This window comes from Sinocyclocheilus grahami, unplaced genomic scaffold, assembly GCF_001515645.1.
Source record: "Sinocyclocheilus grahami isolate Dianchi unplaced genomic scaffold, SAMN03320097.WGS_v1.1 scaffold446.1, whole genome shotgun sequence".
In the NCBI taxonomy this organism is placed as follows: domain Eukaryota; kingdom Metazoa; phylum Chordata; class Actinopteri; order Cypriniformes; family Cyprinidae; genus Sinocyclocheilus; species Sinocyclocheilus grahami.
The window spans coordinates 391,743-407,464 of record NW_015505625.1 but is presented as its reverse complement, the minus strand read 5'-3'; the positions used below and the strand labels follow the sequence as shown (position 1 = coordinate 407,464).

Below are 15,722 nucleotides of genomic sequence, written 5' to 3'. Positions count from 1 at the left end.
CACACACACACACACACATATATATATATATATAAAATTTTGAAACAAATAATAATAAATGAGTGTCAATCATCTATTAACAAACGTGTGTGTTTATTTGAGCACTTCCGTCAGTCAAGACTCCTGTGTAGACACTAGACAGTCTCAACCTGTTGTGACGCGGCGGCATCGTGTCCGGTGTAGACACGGTTCACTGTTCCGCCTCCAAGCGGGCGCATTAACTCCTCGTCTGCACGTGTTCTCTTTGAAATAGGAATCGTTCCCACATTTCTTGTTAACATCTACCATTTATCGCTGTCTCGTTTGTATTTGGCCAGTTTGGAGAAAGCCTCACCAAACCTGACCAGCCAGGAGTTTGCGATCACGGGAAATTGAAGACACTTGTACAACCGTCACAGCCCTGCCATTAGTACTGTTTCTAATATTAAAATTAGTTCTGCAACCACTACCCAACCCCCACCTCCCACCCTGGGCCCCCCTCTTTTGTGTTCGTTCCGCGATCCTTGCACGCACACACACACACACAGAATTCAAGTATTATTGCACTGAGGCTGTGCAAAGAACTAAAAATTCCGCCATGTATCTATCACCATCAGGTTCAAGCTCAGCACAAATCTACACCCCGAAAAAGACTTTGGTTTTTTGTTTAAATTAGTCATCGAGATCACGATTTAATCTCATTAAATTAGAGAAAGCAAATGTCTACATCTGTGGGGGAAAAAAAGAAGCAAAACATCACACCATGCTGAAGCTTAGTCTTAAAACGCCAACAGCCACGGCCATGAGAACAGCAGCAAGCTCCAAACCAGCACATCACCACAGCACACAAGGCCCGTGTCTGACTCTCACGTACAGCCTGAGGATTTTGAGGAGCCCGGACAAGCTCGTCTTTACAAAAATCCTGCAGATGTGCCATTGCTGCCTCATTGGGGAGGTTTCCCAACAGGGCAGCACTCGCTGTGTCACGTACAGCAAATACAGCCCAGACTGCAACCACAATATAAGACACAATTACACAAACCCTCGACACAACGCTGACCTGACATAACTCACTGATCAAATGTAACATGACCTCCATTTTTTCAAAATCACTGAAGGATCAATCTCATTAAAAAAATGCTGGCTCATATTTCACCCCAAAAATAAAAAGATACAAATAAGAAATCACATATTAGCTAAAGAAAATTAAGACAACAATTTCCCCCCAAAATTCTCATTAGTGTAATGTAAAAATAAAACTCACTGTAACAAGCAAGTAATGACATATTTAAATTAAGGTCATTTGTAAAGTACAGTTGTATAGACCGTATAGTATTTGTTTTACTGAAATTATAAAAAAAAGAAATCACAGTATACAGCAATGAGCATATAGGGGAAAAATCTGCTTGTCATGAAAATGTCACGAAAATGTCACAATGCAAAAAATCTTCTAAAAAGCTCTAAAATAGGCCATCAGAGCGATGATCACCCTCAGTCTGACTGCATCAGCATCCCACTAACCAACTCAAAGCAACTCGATTTAGATCAGGGGTGTCACACCTACGGACTGTTTTCTGAAATCTCACTTTCTCTTTGTCTTTCACATGCACCAATTAAGATCACTTGTGATGGGGGATACTGTAAACGTATACAAAATAATGATCTGCCATTATACTGGACAAAATATAAATTTTATTATATTCATAGATTATTACTAAAGATAATAGTATTGTCAGTAGCCGGGTTTCCATCCAAAGTTGCGAATTTAACTTATGCGCAAAATTGGAATATCGCACAAAACATTTGCGAACAAGCACCGTTTCCATCCAACGAGTCAAAGAGAACAAAATCATCACTTCCTGATAAACTGGCACTATACATCACTAAGAAAAGTAGGAGAAGCTACTGAATATAATAATTTAATATATAATAAATGACTTGCACCTCAGAACGAGCAGACGAAACACAATGAATGCGGTTATTGCTTTCAGAGGTGGATGCTGCGGTTTGGGAACGCAGTCGTTTAACAGTTCTGGGAGGCAATTATACAGAAATACTTTGATGACAGACTTTGCTCGGGCATTTCCGAATGACCATAACGTTTCAGATGCTGTGGAACAAGATCGGTTCGCTGGTTAGTCAGGATTTGCCGTCCCATAGCGCAAAGTCACGTGACTTTTTTGATGCACTTGGAGGAATTTATTCACCAATTAAGATCACTTGTGATGGGGGATACTGTAAACGTATACAAAATAATGATCTGCCATTATACTGGACAAAATATAAATTTTATTATATTCATAGATTATTACTAAAGATAATAGTATTGTCAGTAGCCGGGTTTCCATCCAAAGTTGCGAATTTAACTTATGCGCAAAATTGGAATATCGCACAAAACATTTGCGAACAAGCACCGTTTCCATCCAACGAGTCAAAGAGAACAAAATCATCACTTCCTGATAAACTGGCACTATACATCACTAAGAAAAGTAGGAGAAGCTACTGAATATAATAATTTAATATATAATAAATGACTTGCACCTCAGAACGAGCAGACGAAACACAATGAATGCGGTTATTGCTTTCAGAGGTGGATGCTGCGGTTTGGGAACGCAGTCGTTTAACAGTTCTGGGAGGCAATTATACAGAAATACTTTGATGACAGACTTTGCTCGGGCATTTCCGAATGACCATAACGTTTCAGATGCTGTGGAACAAGATCGGTTCGCTGGTTAGTCAGGATTTGCCGTCCCATAGCGCAAAGTCACGTGACTTTTTTGATGCACTTGGAGGAATTTATTCGCAAAATGCATTTCCATCTCCCATTATTCGCATTAACCATTTTTCTCACAAGTCAAAAACCACCTCAAACCTACCGAATTAAGGCATTTTTATTCGAAATTCAGCGTTTCCATCACTCGACTCTGATGCAATACTTCAAAATGCGCATAAAAGCAGGGTGATGGAAACCCAGCTAGTGATCAGTGATGCACCAGAATTAAAGGTTTCATTTAGCATTTAGATTTCATTTAAACAAAGTTGATTTAATAATCAATTAATCAATCAAGTTTATTAATCAATAAATAATGTATATACAGTCGTGGTCAGAATTATTGGCACCCTTGGTAAATATGATCAAAGAAGGCTGTGATAATAAATCTGCATTGTTAATCATTTTGATCTTTTATTTTAAAAAAAATTCACAAATCTCTAACCTTTCATTGAACTAAAACAATTGAAAATGGGGGAAAATCTCATTATGAAACAAATGTTTTTCTCAAATACACGGACACAATTATTGGCAACCCTAGAAATTCTTATGAGCAAAATATCTGTGAAGTATATTCCCATTCATATTCACAATTTTGAGCATACCAGGGTGATTATGAACATGAAATTATCCAGCCATGGCTTCCTGTTTCACAGGAATATAAATAGGAGGGAAAACAAAGGCCAAATTCCCTTAATCATCCATCACAATGAGAAAAACCAAAGAATATATTTCTGATGTGCAGCAACAGATAATTGAGCTTCACAAATTAGAAAGTGGCTTTAAGAAAAGAGCTAGAGCAGTGAAAATTCCCATTTCCACCATCAGGGCAATAATTAAGAAGTTCCAATCAACAGAAAATGTTACAAATCTGCCTGGAAGAGGACGTGTGTCTATATCATCCTAATGCACGGTGAGGAGGAGAGTTTGAGTGGCTAAAGACTCTCCAAGGGTCACAGCTGGAGAATTGCAGAAAATAGTTGAGTCTCAAAAAAATCAAACAGCACCTACACCGCATGCTGTTTGGGAGGGTTTCAAGAAGAAGAAAAAAAAAAAATCAAGAAAAGAAAATGCTCATCCAAAAACAATCCCCAGCATATTCAGTTGTCAGACACAACTGGAACTTCAAATGGGACTGGCTTCTATGGTCAGATGTAACTAAAAAAATGAGCTTTTTAGCAACAAACACTCAAGATGGGTTTGGTGCACACAAGGATAAAAAGTATCCCATGTGTACATTGAAATATACTGCTGTATTTTTAATGTTGTGGGCCTATATTTCTGCTGGAGGTCCTGGACATCTTGTTTAGACACATGGCATCTTTGATTCTATCAAATACCAACAGATAAAAAAATCTAAAAGTGACTGACTCTGTTAGAAATCTTATAATGGGCCATGTTTGGATCTTCCAACTGGACAATAATCCAAAAACAACACAAAAATGGGTCATTGGGCACAAAACCAAGCTTCTGCTATGGCCATCCCTGTCCCCTGACCTGAACCCTATAGAAGATGAGTGTGGTGAACTGAACAGGAGAAGCACCAGCATGGAGCTGGGAATCTGAAGGGTCTGGAGAGATTCTGGATGAAGGAATGGTCTCTGATCTCTTGTCAGGTGCTCTCTAACCTCATCAGCCATTATAGGAGAAAACTCAGAGCTGTTATTATGCCAAATGGAGGTTTCAAAAAAGCATTGAATTAAAGGGTGCCATTAATTGTGTCCAATGTGTATTAGAGAAAAACATTTATGTCATAATGTTATTTTCCCCCATTTTAAATTCTTATTCTCCAATGAAAGGTTAGATTTATGTGAATTTTTAAAATAAAAGATCAAAATGATTAATGCAGATTTATTTTCACAGCCTTCTTTGATCATATTTACCAAGGGTGCCAATAATGCTCCTCTCTATAGTTATTTTTTTCTAGCTAACTATCAAGCTATCAAGACTGAATGGCCTTGCTTAGTTAAATGTAACGTAATGTGACACTGTTTTCAAGCGGCTTTATTGATGAGATTTCAGTGCATTACTATCAGTGATGCCAGTTGAATCCAACACACAGACATTATAAAGGTGCAAGAAATTGATGCTCAAAAAAAAAACTAAACTGATCCTCGCTGGTGTAACTGCACTACCTCGGGAGGGACTGTTAAATCATCTGATATAACTGACCCACAATGCAACAGTCTGAGCAAAGCAAAAAACACTAGTATAGTGGTTGGACAAAATAATGTGAAGAAGATCCAGTTATTATAGGGCTTAATGTCATTTGTGCAGGTTGCAGTGAAAAGCCAAATGTTGTGATTATCTTTTCGTTGTCTATATTCTCTAGGTTGTAAAATAAGCTGTGTTGAGGTATTTAGTACAAGCCGTGGATAAAATGGGTGACTTGTCAGACTTCCAAACAGGACAAACCATGGGAACCCGTTTAGCAGGAGCATCTGTAACCTTAACAGCCCGACCGTTTGGTATTTTAGGAACAACAGTCTATACAATGACTGCGTACACAAAGCATGACAAGACTTCATCAGCAAAGTGATAGCAAACCTTAACATTCACTTCGAAGACCGTTTCCACAAAAACTGATGACAGAGATCTTCGCAAAGCCAACATCCGTGAAAGAGCTGCAGCTGCTCATACTTATTCGCAGACACCACTGATAAAATGCAAAAAATATGGAGTCATGAATAAAACCTAGACTGTTTTGTAGCACAAAGACTAACTCCAATATCTGCTATAGCCAGACAAATTGCCTGACAATCAGCTAATTTAAATATTATCAAACCACAATGGATTATTTTTGGAGAGTAGAGTGAGAAGCCCATTCTCTCTTTCAACAGTGGGAAGATGTTTTTATAGACAACATTCAAATGGAGACAATTCAGACGTTGTATGAATCTATTCTAAGGTTTAAAGCTGTATTACATGCAAATGGCAGAAAAACACTTTAATAAAGAAATATTGCCTATTTCCCAGGTGTTCACATTATTTTGTCCAACCCCTGTATACCCTGATGACACGAGTCTGCAAATGGCTTGATCTCTAAATGGCCCAAAGACTAAATAGTAACTATACAGTAGTGAGGCACGAACATCTCAGATACTAAACGCGAAGTGACATTATGAGAACTGAGTGGGTTGAGGCATCTGAGGTATTATACGACACTACACGCACATGAACAGACATGTTGAAATGATTCATTGTGTCAATGAGGAGTAGAACACAATGAAAAAAAAAAAACACACATTCCATCCAGACAGACCAGACAGTTTCACCTTTTTCTTTTCTTATCAGGGTCATTGATCCTGGGTTTTGTCTGCTTCTGAGTCTTCTGCGTGGGGTTGGACATTTTCTCATCTCTTTGTCTTTTGCGAGCACTGGAGAAAAAGAAACAAAAAGTGTATATAAGCTGAAAATCGAATACTCAAACACATAGTTCTAACAAGGTCTCATTTCCAGTAAAAAAGTACATTTCCTATTTGTCATCACTAAATGCAAAACTCTGTCCAAACAGAAACAAAAAATGAAACAAAGTGACAGAATGTCTTGTTGCATGTTGCTTCTGTGGTTTGTTAGGACAAAACCTCAGATAAACATGGAAGAGATAAGACTTCAAGGTGCAGATGGTTAAGACATGGTGTTAGCCTTGATAAGCAAATACTATGGAAATCTATTCATGACACAAATTGGGTGAATCTCATTGCAACATTTAACCCCAACATCAAAAGGAAATAAGAAAACAATAAGAAAAAAATATTTTGCATTAAAAAAACAAAAAAAATCAAGGTCTTTTTAGGACCATTTAGATGTTTTGCATGGTGACATTATTTTCTTGTCAGTTAAGCACATTTTCCCCCAAATTTTCATTATCATAATGCCTCTAGATATTGTAGTTTTTATTCTAAATTTTTTTTTTATATATATATTTACAGTAAAACAAGATTACTGTATCAAATCAGTAATCCAACCGTTTTAAAACATTAAACAAATGCTAAAATAATCCTGTGACCGGTTGCATAAACTGCTTAGACTAGTCTTACTTGTAAGTCCTCTAATTTGTTTTGAAGACTTGTCATTACTTTTTATAGTCATTTACATAAAACGCAATCTGGCCTAATCTGAATTTGAAAAGTAAGACTTATCACCCCTTGGTTAAGTGCTAGTTGGTCAGACTAGTTCTTAAGACACAGTCTTAACATAGTAGCGATGTTTGTGCCAGTCAGTGGCAGCTGGAATTTATTTGGCAACTAAATCCAGCATCTGAAATCATGCTTGATGAAAGCTGATTCCTTACTGGCCACATGCACTTTTGGAAACGCCAAATTTAACGCATATAGTGTCTTGCTACATACTTTGTTCCAGCATCTCTGTCTGATTCTTTATTGGGGGTCTCCAGGCCTGTCTTCTTTCCTGTCTTCGGGTCCATCCCGTCCTCCAGATGAGACGGCTTGTTGCCGTTGTAGCGTTCTGTGCATTTGGGAGGCTGTGGCGGCGGGGGAGACTCGGACAGGGGCTCTTGGTCCTCTCTGGAGAGCTCTCGCCACTGTTTCTGCACACACATAAATAACTAAATCAATATCTTCAGCATAAACACAAATGCAGTACGTCAAGTCCAGGGTCCGGTTAATAATAATTCTGTTGAAAATACTCTGGTGATGACATGCCTGCACAGATGAGTCTCCCATAATGTACTTGGCACCTTCCAGCACAGACATGTATGAGAAACGCAGCTGGTCGGGGGTCTGAATCAACCCCATCCGATACTTCCTCATGTCTAGGAGAATCTTTCTGATGTCCACCGCCAGTGGGTCTTTCCTTTTGTCCATCTGAACACATCAGTCATAGCGGAAAAGAAAAGCAGTTGTTAGTTACCTCCAAGTCTGAGTGGGTGACAAATAGGAATAAAAAAACATAAGCGCTAAACTGCAGTCTAATCACTTGACACTGTAGTAATATCGCTGTCTAACTTGCCCCAGCCAGTTTACTTTTTTGGAAACACTCAATATTTAATAATATTACCAATTGATATAAAGGCTAAAATGCTTAAAATCAGACATTACAGCTTAGGAAGTAATTATATTGCCTTTTTTGTCTCCATATAACTAAAAGACAGACTTTCAGTGACCCACAGTCCATAGCAAAACCGAAAATTGCTATGATAGAAGAAAAACGCATTATTGTATTTATTCCTAGTGATCCAACTCACCAAAACGAGACAAGTGTCGACCAGAGAGAATGTTCCCGATCGGCCGATTCCTGCACTGCAGTGGACCACTGCTGGACCTTGGTCCATCCCAAGTGAGCCCGACTCCCGCACCTTAAACAGGAAATTCAGGAAGCTGGCTGGGGATTCTGGGACACCAAAGTCAGGCCATGTGGTATAGTGAAAGTGATAGATCTGTCTCGTCTCCCCCGTCTAAGTGGATAAATTAATAATAATAAAAAAAAATATATATAATATTAATATCGCTGCAGCATAAGATTTCAATTAAAATCTGCATGAGAAGACATCAGATGGCATTCTGTGATCAAGAACGTGACTTTCAGTGGTCAATGTGTGAAACTTACATTTGCATTCTGGAGTTCCAGCACTCTGGTGGTGTAATATGACTTTACGTCCTCTGACACTAGTGTTACCACAAAGCGGGTGTCACGGAACGACATCTCTCGTTCTTCTTGTGTCGGCCAATATTGTGCACACTTTTCCTGCAGTAAGGTATGTGTATAAATAATGAGTAAAACAAAAAATGTATTTCCTTTGTTTAAAACTCATTTGTAAAAGCTAACAACTTCCTGATCTTTCCTGAAATGTTGTATTAAAACCCAAAGGCTGGTAAAGATGTTGTAACTTTCGATACAACAGCCTGCATTGACTGTGCTGAGGTCAGTGCATAATATTAAAATTCTGAAAACAAAGATCATACATAGAGTCATATGATGCTTTACTTACGTTCTGTGATAGTCTTATGACTTTACTACAAATAAGTGGGTCAGTCTACAATGTCCAAAAACGTATGACTGTGCGAAAACACTGGTTGGTTATTTTAATTTAACTGTCTAAAATGTTTTTTTTACCCATACAGTTTCAGTTACACCCACTAATGGCATTTGTCACCAAATATGCTGATGAATGATAACTGAGTCAATGATAAATGATAAGCTTTTAAAATTTATTTAAAAAAGGGAAAATACCCGTGACACATATCATTTTTGAATTTAAAACAGTCATAAAATCATGTTCATAAGAAAATATATAAACTGCATTTATGTATTTGTTTTAATTATTTGAATTTGCTTTTATTTTTAGATTTCATTTATTCACATCAATTCACAAAGTACTTTATTTTTGATTCTTTTTTTAAATATTTCTATTTAGCTTTATTTCAGCTTTAATTTGAGTAATTTTAGCACTTTCAAGCAGTTTTAGTAATTCTATGTTTATTATTATGGAAGTTTTTCCCATCTAATATGTAGATGTTATTTAAAGTTTTATTTAAATTAACTATTTTCAATAGTTCTCAAGAACAACACTGCACATATATTAGTTCTTTAATGATATGCTACTTACATAGACTCCCTAAGGCACTGCTGAGCTCTGTAATATGAACTAAGAGACAGACTTTACATTTCATCGTAGTATGAATGAGTGTGCAGAAAATGCTGAAAGCTCATAGAGTGGTGCTTTTAAGGAGAAAAGGTTTGGATCAATGACGCCTACCGAGCCTTTCTCTATTACTCTGTTGAGCATTATAACAGCTTTGGTCTTCTGCTCCCAGATCATCAGCCAAAAGTGACCACAGGTGTTTCTCAGAGGACCCTGACAATACAGAAACACACACACACACACACACAAAAGTGAAGAATTAGTTGGGATGGGCCACAATAAACAACTTATGTAATATAGCTCCCTAGGAAATTTGAACCCCACTCCAGACTAAGTTTTCAGAGCTTTCGTAAGACAGATGAGCCAACTAGTCATTGAGTAAACACTGGTTGATTTTGAAAAACATGTCTTGCACCATCTCTAGTAGTTACCTATGCAAAAATCATGTAATGCCAAAAAGTCTAGCACACCTACACAATTGCCAATTACCAAAACTGCATCTCAAATGGCTGACTAATGTTTTTGAGAGCGTGTGACCTTCGAAATGCAACCCACACAACTAAGCTGTAATAGACATTTGTAAAACCTACCAGCTGCCTACATCATCCTGTAGTAACATCTCTGTAATGTAACTGCCAGAGATGGAGCGAAGGTAACTTTATGGTGCTGATAAAGGTTTTACTAAAAGCTGCTAAGTTGTTTAAAATCCTGTTCTGTGTGCCTGAGCATAGCCATTTCACTGCAGGTTTCTATAAGGGGACCGTCCCTGGAATTAGTCCACTGAAAATAACTTCAGACAAAAAATGCCTGCTTAAGGCATCTTAGTCACACGTCAAAACAAAACCTTTCTAGCTCTGAAAACAATGAAAATATTTATTGAAGTCCTATGACTGTTTCTTCCCCCGATTCCTCATATTCAGATGAGAGCTAGTGTCATAGTGTTGGCGTCAAGCTGTTTTTCCACGCATTCTCATAAGCAGCACGAAATGCACCAAATTATACTTTTTTTGCCGTTTCTGCAGTTTTTAAAATCAGACTTAAGACTTTCTAAAACTTTTTAAAAGACTACATTTTTACACAATATGTACATACGATATCAATAAATACAAAATAGAATTAGATCAACAATGGATTTTGATGATGCAATAATAATGTGTTTAAAGGGTTAGTTCGCCCAAAAATGAAAATTAGCCCATAAATTACTCACAGCATCCTAGGTGTATATGACTTTCTTCTTTCAGACGAATCCAGTTGGAGTTATATAAAAAATTGTCTTTGATCTTTCAAGCTGTTTAATGGCACTCAGCAGGTGTTGCATTGCTTCAGTCCAAAAGAAGTGAAATAAAAAGCGCCCATCCATAAAACACAAAAAAAGTGTCTCACACAGCTCCGGGGGTGAACAAAGGCCTCCTGTAGCGAATCGATGCATTTTTGTAAGAAAAATATCCATATTCAAAACGTAATAATCACTTTAATGTAGCTTGCGCCAACAGTTGTACACAGAAGCAGTTCCGGGTGGATGACGTATGAGGTCAGCGTTGCGCATACGCCGGTGAGTCTCGTGAAAACCAACGTTTGTTAACAGGAGCAAAGGAAGCAAAGTTTACTTACTTTAGCAAAGGAAAACCAGTCTCCTCTTGGCTTATATCAAAATCCTCCGACATTCTTCTTTACAAATCCTCATTTTGTGCTTCTAATTCTTGACCGTTGTTTTGTTTTGATGTCTCCCCTGCGCTTCCGCATTCGTCACTTCTGAGCGGTGCATGCGCAAAGCCGCCCTCATACGTCATTCCCCCAGAACTGCTTCTGTTTACAACAGTGAGCGCAAGCTACATTAAAGTGATTATTAAGTTTTGAAAATTTATATTTTTCTGACAAAAACGCATCGATTCGCTACAGAAGGCCTTTGTTCACTCCCCGGAGTCGTGTGAGACACTTTTTTTATGGATGGGCGCTTTTTATTTAACTTATTTTGGACTTATGCATGCAACACCCGCTGAGTGCCATTAAACAGCTTGAAAGATCAAAGACCATTTTTAATATAACTCCGACTGGATTCGTCTGAAAGAAGAAAGTCATATACACCTAGGATGCCTTGAGGGCGAGTAATTTATGGGCTAATTTTCATTTTTGGGTGAACTAACCCTTTAAAGAAAGGCTATAAACAGATTATTCTGCTAGAAAAATATATACATTGAATGTATTCAAAATTTTCTTCCTTCATGAGACGGGAAGAGAGAAGTTACTAGTGTTTACTTCATATTAAATTTCAGATACAGCTTACTGTGCAAACAAAAAAAAAAATTATTGTGAACAACTCTGAACTGACACGCCTGTAGAATGTGCAACAGAACCGCATTTTGACTTTTGAACATGCAACACTCACATTTATTTTATTCGATCACAGCCTTATTAAGTTTAATAATCACATTAGGGCATATTCATGTTTTTCTGTCCCTAAATTTAAGACCTCTTAAAAATTATAATTTTAATGAAATTGGAAATAATGAAACTCTTTCGAACGGCACTTATGTCATTTTAAGGACCCGCTAACCTGGGTAAGTATGTATCTTCTCTGGGCTTCTTCCATCACCACCAGGCTGGCATTGATGTAGTCATTTTCTGTGTTTTCTAATTTCACCCGACTGTGGTCAACTGATATGTTTAGGAATAAAGTTAAACAATGTCAAACGCAACATTACAGGCCAGTTGCATTACAATGACAAGAGATGAATCCTAATCAGACGTTACTTACACGGGCTCACATCTCTGTATCTGTTCCGATTGCGATTATCTGGATACTTGGCCACTTTGAAAGCACATTCATGTGATTGGTTGCGTATTTCCTGGAAAAGAAACACATTCAAACATCGAGTATTTCCTGGAGAAGAGCTTCAAAACAACAGTTAAATCAGGTCATTACCAAGCCCATGTCTGCAAACACGGGACAGGAAAAACACATTTAAAAGAAATGAGCTGATCATGTCAGTTGCGACTGAACAGCTTCCAGAAGTAGTAACGTAATATTACTGGAAACATAAATCAAGGAAGCTACATGTTATTTATTTAGTTACAGACAAACTCACTCAACACTCAATGCAATTTTGAATGAAGCCTATAAACATATGCTTATTTAGAACTATAAGAGTAAAAGATTTGAAAACAATTTAATAGACTGTAATACTTTTTAAGTAGTAGTATATTTTTATTTAATGCCATGTCAGCACCTTAGGCTATTTTCATGGCAAAAACTATTCAACAAATACAAGTATAACAAATAGGGATGCACGATATATCGGCCACCATATCGGTATCGGCCCATATCGGCTCATTTTTTCTGTTATCGGTATCGGCCTGATAAGAAAATTTGGCCGATATCTTAAAGCCGATAAATAATGCATTATTTCCTTCAGAGACACTTCAGATGCGCGCTGTTCGTTTGCAGCCTTTTTCATCAACAATATGGTTTAGTAATTCAAATCATTTAATTATTGTAAGTGCAGAGGCTATTCCGTTTAATATTGATCTATGGCGCATTAATTTTGATTCTTTACACGTGTAATGATGTCCAGTGACTTGTTTGCATTATTTATGCATTATTTTATTTATTTGTAAGACTTTTTTATGACTAAATTTGGTAATGGGAGAGTAAAAATATTTTTAAAACGTACACCGTTCAAACTAGGCTGCTTATGTTGAAGTGTTTGGGATGTGGCTTTTAATGATGAGACCTTTTTTGTAATCAGGCTCTCAAAAAGTATATAACAATTTGGATATAGATTTATCGGCCAACATATCGGTTATCGGCTTTCAAAAATAAAGCATAATCGGTTATCGGTATCGGCCAAAATTTTCATATCGGTGCATCCCTAATAACAAATACAATAAAAACCAGCAAACAAACAAACACAAGTTATATATATTACACAAGATTTTTTACATGTAATACTTTTTAAGTGCACGCTGTTTAATGTGTATGATACAAAATGTAAAGAAGACTGCAGTAAAGTTGTAATGCTGTCTTGTTGTTTTTAGTGGTGGGTAGGCCTGTCGCAATAATCAATATATCGACTTATCGCGCAATATATATACATGACCTCAATAATTTTTGGTGACGCAATATATCGCCCATTATATTTCCTTAATAATTAATGTCACCATGTTTTGTACATTCCACTTGCGCCTGTGTCTTTTGCAGCTTCTCGTACATAACGCTGTGTAGTCATGAGGTGCTAGATCAAATTTAAAAAATGCTTCTACAAACAAAGTTTCATCTGCAGATATGACCTTGTTTAGGGATTTTCTTATGTTGAACACAAAAGGAGATATTTTGAAGATTGCTGGTAATCAAACAGTTGGTGGTTGCCATTGACTTCCATAGTAGGAAAAAAAAAATACACCAACTGTTACCAGCAATCTTCAAAATATCTCCTTTTGTGTTCAACATAAGAAAGCAACCCATACGGGTTTGGAACGACATGAGGGTGAGTAAATGATGACACAATTTTCATTTTTGGGTGAACTGTCCCTTTAATGTTAATTTAATGTTTATGCTAAAAAAAGTGCATATAGCTGCTAACTGTGTTTGTTGTTTGTCAAATATAAAACTTATTGAAATGTTTTCAGTGTATGTATCAGTTCTTTTTGAACATTTTCATCTCATTTTAACAAAACCGTGATAATACTTATAACCGTGATATGAAATTGTCATACCGTTACATCCCTACTCCCGAGTAGTGATTGTGTTTCTCAGCAATAGTGTGCACCCTTCATTTACAGAGAAGCAGCTCAGGGAGAAATCTCCATAATGTTTTTGTGCATTTTTTTTCTCTTCTACTTGTTACTTTGCACTTTTTGTTAGAAAATGTTCATTTACTATTTATTCAGGTTTGTTAAGGTATCTAATATTTTGATACTTAATTCCCATGATCCAAATATTCTCAAAAATGTCAAGTTTGTTGTCATTTGGAAGTGTGTAGGCCTTCTTGCACTATTATGCGGTTACATTATGATTATATATTCAGTGGCATAAAATGGTCTTTAAAATGACAATAATATCGCGTATCGCTATTATTTCTGGGGTAATATATCGCACAACAAACAGTGTTATCGTGACAGGCCTAGTGGTTAGGACAGCATTTAGTCAGCGATAACAGGAAAACGTAACAGTTTCTGTTTATAGTAATTAAACCTGTCAGTCAGAAATAGCGAACAGCTGTTATTCGTGTAAACGGAGGGAATGTGTTGCACTGCTGTCATAAGCAGTCTGTCCCAAAACCTAGTGTGTTGCCTTCAAAATCAGCCTTTCTGGCCATTAATGTCAGGTTAAAATGTAGTTTACTGTAAGCGGTTACGATACATTACGAGCTCAGGCTACATGCGGTTTCTGTTGTTATGACAAAACAACAAGTATAATAATGAAAACGTTAACGTTAAACAGACGACAATGCCCAAACAAGTTTCTATGTAGTTGGTTCACTCGGTTTTGAGGCACAGTAACAGCTTCACTCACAACACTGGAGTTTTCAACAGAACTACCACAATAACATCCCGGCTTCACAGCTTCACTTTCATTTGATCCCATTTCAACAACAGCCGAAAGGAGAAGAGCGAAAGCACACGGAATTAAAGTCTGTAAAGACACAAGCGGCTAAAAAGACACTTCTCTCTCGGCTAAATGTAGATTGCGTGGCTCATTAGCATGCTAGCTGTCTTAGCTTTACTTACTAAATAAAGGTTCTGCCAGCGGCCCTCTGAGTCTACGTCCTCAAACTCCCGCTCCATGTCTGCGTCGACTCCTTCCGCTTTAAGCTTGTTTTGTTTTTTATTGGTAATGAACGTCACAGCTGTAGAAATCGTTCATTTCTCGTCCTCGCACCGAGCCGCTGAGAGTCTAGTCTGTTTGTCCGTGTCGCTGACATTTGCGACGAGAAGCTCAGTTCGCTGCGCATGCGCGGTGAGGAGAGCGGCGCTCGTATGCGCATGCGCAGTGAAGAGCGCCTTCAAGATGTCAGAGCAGAGCGAACATGTCAAACGTGTCAATGATTTGCACTTAGTTGGACATGTATATATATATTTATTCATTAGTTCATATAAGCTTCTTTTGTGTTATAGTGTGATATTCACTTCTCAAATGTAATTTTGCAATGATTGACAAAAATGTAATTTGTCCAAGGCTTTTTTGCATTTATAGAAATGTTCGTATCGGCACCACTATATTAAACAAAATGCTGATTTTTTTTGTATCGGCACCACTATTACTATATAATAAGCCTAAATTAGCCTATACACTTAAATTGGTACCGAGTCAATGCAAAAACAATTTTCTGATACACTTTTATTATGATATTAGTTTGTTACAAGCAGTGT

The 15,722-nt window shown here is 37.3% G+C and overlaps 1 protein-coding gene across 1 annotated transcript in view; it reads right to left on the bottom strand.

Annotated features, from left to right (window-relative positions):
• The window catches only part of ptpn2b (protein tyrosine phosphatase non-receptor type 2b), a 17,459-nt gene extending 2,121 nt beyond the window's left edge, over positions 1 to 15,338 (bottom strand). The window contains exons 1-9 of the mRNA XM_016234175.1: positions 15,081 to 15,338; positions 12,109 to 12,199; positions 11,908 to 12,008; positions 9,468 to 9,566; positions 8,318 to 8,455; positions 7,956 to 8,165; positions 7,414 to 7,575; positions 7,102 to 7,298; positions 6,025 to 6,126 (exon numbers count right to left, since the gene is read on the bottom strand). Of these exons, the coding sequence (XP_016089661.1) occupies positions 6,025 to 6,126; positions 7,102 to 7,298; positions 7,414 to 7,575; positions 7,956 to 8,165; positions 8,318 to 8,455; positions 9,468 to 9,566; positions 11,908 to 12,008; positions 12,109 to 12,199; positions 15,081 to 15,137 (1,157 nt within the window). The 5' untranslated portion in view covers positions 15,138 to 15,338. The remainder of the gene's footprint in view (positions 1 to 6,024; positions 6,127 to 7,101; positions 7,299 to 7,413; positions 7,576 to 7,955; positions 8,166 to 8,317; positions 8,456 to 9,467; positions 9,567 to 11,907; positions 12,009 to 12,108; positions 12,200 to 15,080) is intronic.
• Positions 15,339 to 15,722: the final 384 nt, after the last annotated feature.